The 6,284-nt window shown below is 42.9% G+C and overlaps 1 protein-coding gene across 1 annotated transcript in view; it reads left to right on the top strand.

Moving 5' to 3' along the window:
• ENPEP (glutamyl aminopeptidase (aminopeptidase A)) overlaps window positions 1-1,174 on the top strand; it is a 37,520-nt gene extending 36,346 nt beyond the window's left edge. Inside the window, exons 19-20 of the mRNA XM_010139761.1 lie at window positions 589-667; window positions 919-1,174. Coding sequence (XP_010138063.1) covers window positions 589-667; window positions 919-1,068 — 229 coding nt within the window. The 3' untranslated portion in view covers window positions 1,069-1,174. The remainder of the gene's footprint in view (window positions 1-588; window positions 668-918) is intronic.
• The last annotated feature ends 5,110 nt before the right edge of the window (window positions 1,175-6,284 follow it).

Genomic DNA, 6,284 nt, shown 5'->3' on the forward strand with positions numbered 1-6,284 from the left:
AAACGTTCACTACCAATTAAAAGTGATGTAAAAGTCTACAAAGTTCTACCAAGGCCATATAATCTGGTTATTACATGGAAATTGGTCAGTCATGTCTCCACTCTCTATTGATTTCATAACAAGAAGACATTGTACAGATTTTTTTAAATTCCTTCTCGTGGTAATGGCAAGCATCAGATGCACAGACGAGCAGTGGAAGTAACATCAAATATTTTGGCTTTGCTCCTCCCTATTTGAGTGACTTCTCTCTCCTTCATTCTCCTTCCTAAGCTCTTGGTGAGGGCACAGAAGCAAAGCACATCTGCAAACCTAGAGCTGTGAACCGGGCATATTGCTGAGCACCAACACACCTGAATTCCAGCATGAGACGATAAGTCGTTAACTGAAAATAAATTAAAATCCCACAGAAGAAACCACTTCATTTGAGAGTGAACATATTTGAGACTAGCCCATATATTGTAAAGGAGTAATATTTTCCAAGAATTTCCAAGTAGCAAAGTTAAAAGTTTAAGCTTCAGATAATTACTTGTGCCTTTTCTTTTTTTGGTGGTTTTGCATCAAATATCATCCATTAAATTGTTTTTCTAGATTCACTATCAATGACAGATACCTTGGTCGAATAGTAACTATTACCCAAACCTTCAACACTGAGCTCCAGCTTTGGCAGGTATGTTGACAGCACTTCTCTTGGTTTTAAGTCAGTATATTTAACAATCTACAGGCCAGAAAACATGACTTTTTATCCCCTAAATGTGCAAAGCAGTATGGTTTGCTGTAAAACTATCCTAGTGCTACTAGCCTGACCTTAAACATCTCTCCCTGCCAAAACTGTCCTTGACCAGGTCCCTGTAAAAAAGCCACTTCCCCAGTATCAGCTTTATTTGCTTCATGTTAATTATTTTTCTCTCTCTTTTCCAGATGGAAAATTTCTTCGAGAAATATCCTAATGCTGGGGCAGGAGAATCGCCCAGGAGTCAGTCAATTGAGCAGGTGAAAAACAACATTGAGTGGCTGAAAGCGAACAAGGAGGAAATACGAGCGTGGCTAGAAGCACAGTTAGCCCCTTGAGGTCTGTCTTTGTTAAAAATACCAGGCACTCATTCTGGGCACTCAGACCCTCAGACATTCAGCAACGTGGATTTCTCAGCTAGGTACCTTAGAGGACCGAGGTCTACAAACACTCAGAAGACCACTGATCCCAGATCCTGCCCACACTTTTGTGCAGGAATAGCTTTGTATTTTGAGAGATTAATTTGCCTGAACAAAGAAGAGAAGTGTTTAGAATTACTCCAGGCAGAAGTGACGGCAGGACTGGGGTCCTCGCTGATCAAGCTGGTCTCACTCCTTCCGCATAGCACTCTGAAAAGCTACTCCTTGGTTTGCACAGAAGTATATCTAGTACACTCAGGGATTCCTTTCCAAGTGCACCTCATAGGAGCTTTCTCTGAAGGAAAGGGAATTCAGAAGTAATTTGAACATTGTCCAAAAATCATCCCCTATATTTATAGATGTAAAAATTCTACATTTGTGATTTAGCTTGGCTTTGTGATCCTACAGAAAGGCCAGTTAATCTTCTCTCTCCATTGATTTTTGAAGTTTAACTATCAGTACGGAAGGGATCAATGTTATCAGCTTCTTTTTCGATGTTTTTAGTTGGGATTCTGTAGCTGGGGGTAGGGGTTGTCTTGGTTATTTTATTCTTATTTTGAAATCTTCTCAAAAGAAGAACTTGCGGCAACCATTACTGTAAACTAGTCTTATTGTCTCTTTTCTTAGGGAAAAAATAAAATTTAAAGGTCTACCTGGAAATCTCAGTCTCTTTCTAATAAAGTGGTAAAACTTCCTGGCATATAGAAAAGCAGCTGTTACATGGGTCAGCTGTGCCATACACATAGCTTCAGTGACTATTGAGGGGGAAAATCTAACATCTCCTCTAAGGAAAAAAAAAAAGAAGGGGCAAATTCAGGAAGATGAGTCCCACTGCTGCAATTCAGTCTACTGCAGAAGTACAGGAAGCAAAGAAATGACTCTTGGACCAAGTCCCTGTGCCACTATGATGCTGGAGAAAGCAGCTCTGCCTGTCCCTCCCGGGCTGGGAGCTGAGGTGCCTTGGAGCTCCCAGGTTTCCATGTGCTGTGTCCTGTAAGCCTACGGGCAGGCACATTCTCCTTTCCTTCTCTCTGGTCTCCTGAGTGGAAAGGTGTAGCTGAAAGGAACCAGCTAGAGCCAGCCCCTGTCTGGATACCCTGGGAGCAGGACCACCCAGCATCTCCCAGCAGGTAGCCCTGGGAGAGATTAGGCACAGCTGTTGAAAAAATCCCGCAGCAAGATGGGAGGACAGAAGTATGGAAAAGCACTTCCCTTCATCCCTCAATGCAAAAGGAACGTTACAGAAGTTGAGGAGATGCTCTAATGTACAGAAATTCAGGCTCTGTCTGCCCTGGTACGGCACAGAGGGCTGCAGAGAAGCTTATATAGTCCTGGATGGGAACACTTTACCCTGCTCCTCCAGGAGATTCAGGGCTGGCACACTTCTGGGCCTCTCCCTAGATACCCAAACAGCTGCAACAAGCCCAGACAAATCTGCTGGCCAAGTCAGTTGTCCTGTCAAAGGAAAATGTCGGTCATTTGCCTCTTGCAAACAAAACATGGCAGGATTTCGACTAACAGGGTGTCCCGGTTTGGCCCCTCGACCCCTGACGCAGGGGTTACAACTTGCTACAGATACCATCTGCTCTTTAAGGCAAAGATGTGGCAAAGGGCCAGGCAATTTATTCCGGTTTTTCTTCTTGCTCGGATTCACACACAGAGGACAGTGAAAGCGAAGCAGCTGCCCAAACCCAAACTACCAGCAGCTCAGCACATGAGGAGCATGTTCTTGGGACGCTGCCCACTCACCAGGATACGTGCCAACTTATCTTCACGGTTTTACAGTTTCGATCACTGAACTGAAAGAACAGAAACCAAACAACAATTCTTTTGGTTTCAAGGTCACAAACTGGTTTGGTACCACCACACTGTAATACTATCAGCTTGTTGTATCACTGCGACTATACAGCATGATCAACTCAGGAAAATTTTTTGTGCGCTGCCAGTGCTGTAGGTTTTAATTTAAAGTTTTTAACTCCAGCCATGATGTGCAACAATGCAAAACTGATAGAAAGATGTTCAAGCACATAGCTCAGTTGTCTTCCCTTTCAGAGTTTTGACGGAATTTGGCAGAAAGAACCGATTCTCTAACTATTCATCTGCTTCTGCTACAATTTGATGTAGAAAGAAAAGTATGAGTACTATGGAAATGATTAAGTAGCTATTTTAGGAGATTTCTTTGTTAGCTATAGCCCCTACTACCATGAGTGGGTCGGCTACAGTAGTAGGCTTTCATCAAGGAAAACATAACAAGTAATGAAGATTTTCTGTGGTGCTTGAAAGCTATAGCAAAAGCAGCCTTCACCCAAATCACACAGATGTACCGCTGTTGGAGACAAGGCATATGTTGGTAGCATTGTGTATCACTGTAGTAGAATAAACTTTTAAAAGGTCAATCAGAGAGACAACAGAAAAATACTACGCAGGCAAAGAGAGAGCAAGAAGCCAAGGACAAACCTGAACAACTACTGGGCTCATGGCCCTGAGTGAATGGAGGAGAGAGAGGGATTTAAATAGGGAATCAAGCAATCGCCACCTGTCATTTGGTTCTTGCTCTGTACAGGAAGATGGGGCCATGTGCCACTTTTGTGCCTGAGCCACACTGTATCAGAGACATTTGACCAGTTCTTGGATGCTTTTGATGTTGCAGAAAGGTTAGCTGGATTTCTACACTGATCTTAAGTGGGTAGGTGAACATGGAAGTAAATCCAAAAGCCCTAGAAGAAGGCAGCTTTTATGGTAGGGTGATGGTTCTGTCAGTTTTAAATAATGTTCTCTAGATTATGAAGTGCTCTTGCTACCTTTAAGTGGCTCATGGAGAATGTACCGTATGGCATGTGCCTCTTCCAGACTGTTTGTCCTAGATGGATAACAAATCTGGTACATGCTAAATCTTTCGGTCAGGAACTAGTGCATTTACAAATGGTCTGTGATAAGCTTAAGAATGCCAATTTGAAACTGAATCCAAAGAAATGTGAACTGTTTTAAAAAGAGATAATTTTCCCTCGGTCATTCGATCAGTGAGGAAGGAATTTCCACTGATAAAGCCAAGTGAGGGAGTGCAGAACCGGCTGGCCCCTTAGATCCACACAGCTTTTTGAGGCTCTGCTGTTCCTATTGTACCACTGCAAAAACTATTGCGTGCAGTGAGGTAGAGAAACACTTTGAGTAATCAAAGTGAGCTGTGGTGGAGTTAAAAAGAGGCCACTTGTTGCAGTGTTGCCTTACACTAGCTCTGAAAATCCTTCTCATATCAGCCACAGCTGTGTGTCCTATAGAGCCTGAGCCCACGGGCCCCAGGAGGCTGTAAGCCTGACAGGCTCATGAAAATGCTTTATCTTGATGATTCAGGTAAAGAAACAACTGAAAACATTGTATTACTGCACAGAACAAAAAAATGTATAGCACCAACGAAAATACCAAGACATCTACAACTCCGCAACAGAGTTGGTTTCTAAAACAGCAATTAAGATCACTACAAAGTACAGACGTAAAAAAAAATACCATATACGTATGTTATGTCTCGCTGTCAAAACAGGGCATGACTAGGAAGTATTCCTCCAGTACTCCTACGATGACCGGTGTCATTTCTCGACCACCGTTTTTTTGGGTGGTGGCATCTTCCAACAGCTTTTGGGACCCAAGGCAAAAGGGGAAAAGCTAGATTGTGATGAACACAGGAGAGACTAGCTTAGCAGGGTCGGAAGGATAGGACCTCATCCTGCTGCTAGCAGCAGCAATACCATACTGCCAGATTAAAACTTCATCTTGAGTTGCGTGTATTCAATTAGGAAAGTTAGTCAAACAAAGTGCGTTTGCTTTCCCACGTGTTTAGGCAGAAGCCAGGTGACCTGGAGGTATCCCAGCTTTACATCAACACCTATGGCAGCTGAATGTATGCCTGTATGTGGAAAACTGGTACCGAAAGATACAGCTATATGAGATTAAGGAAATGTTCTCCAGCTCACAGGTATTGCAGTGGTTCATACAGCTGCCCAGATATCTGAACTTTTCCAAGATGTGCTTTAGAAAAAAACCCACAAGTCTATTTATAAAATCATCTGAAATTTATTTGGTTTATATAAGTCTGAGAGTTCCTGGATTCCCAGCATATATTCTAAAAAGTTGTGAAGGAAGAGCAAACCCTGAAAAATATGACCTTGACATAGCATCTGAGAGACAAGGTTTTTAAGTAGCACTCACTGGTTGTTTCAGTAATCTCTCACCCACCGAAAACCTTTCAATATCAACCCTCTCTTCTTCGCAGATTGATGTTCAGAGACTGCTATCAAGCAGGCATCTGCTTGCTGGTGTTTAATGATGGTGAAACAACGTGTGCAGATGGTCTCAAGAACCAGGCAATCAGGGAGAGGAAGAGATCCAGGCATGAGAGGGGGCTGGAGCCTAACTCTTCAAAAGGAAGCCTCAGAATACAGGGTCATTATTCTTAGAAACAATGGATCAGAAGTTAATTTGCGATAGATGTTGCAGCTGTATATGCGATATCCACCACAGAACCTTCACCCTAGCTTAAACTATTGAAGTTAGTTTTCCTTTAGAGAAGGATGAAGCAGCTAGGTGACCTCTACAAATCTTTTTCTAGGACTTCTGAATTTTTTCGTCCGCAGTGAGCAAAAGACTGGTCACTGACATAGTTTCTTCCAAGGAGTGCAAGGCCAAGCACAGGTCGTGAGGTTCTGCCATTCCAGATTTCCCATTCTGTATTGCCTGCTGTCAAATTTATTCATGCACCACAGGTCAGCAAAGAAGCCTCTTCAACCAGGAACTGCATATCACAGAGCCACAGAGATCATACCTGTAGCTGCTCTGCAATTCGGGGCTATTTTTCATGTCTTTTGCAAAGACAGAGCCTGAAACCAAACAACTGCAAGATGTTCTCTGGTGAGCAGTTAACATAGCTGTTAGCCAGAGCAAAAGTTACACAGTGTTATGGCAGAAAAGGAGCTAAGCCATAGGTCAAGTTCTTATGAACCAAAAGAGTTGCTGTGACAGTCTAAGAAGCAGATTTTCCAGGTGTCTGGTGGGTAGCCAAAACCTGATTTGATTATTTTAGCAAATAGTCACTTTCAGCAAACTGAAATTATGGCCCACCCAGGTTAAGCAGCTTCAGCAGG

Source organism: Buceros rhinoceros, unplaced genomic scaffold (genome assembly GCF_000710305.1).
Source record: "Buceros rhinoceros silvestris isolate BGI_N320 unplaced genomic scaffold, ASM71030v1 scaffold13717, whole genome shotgun sequence".
Taxonomy (NCBI): Eukaryota; Metazoa; Chordata; class Aves; order Bucerotiformes; family Bucerotidae; genus Buceros; species Buceros rhinoceros.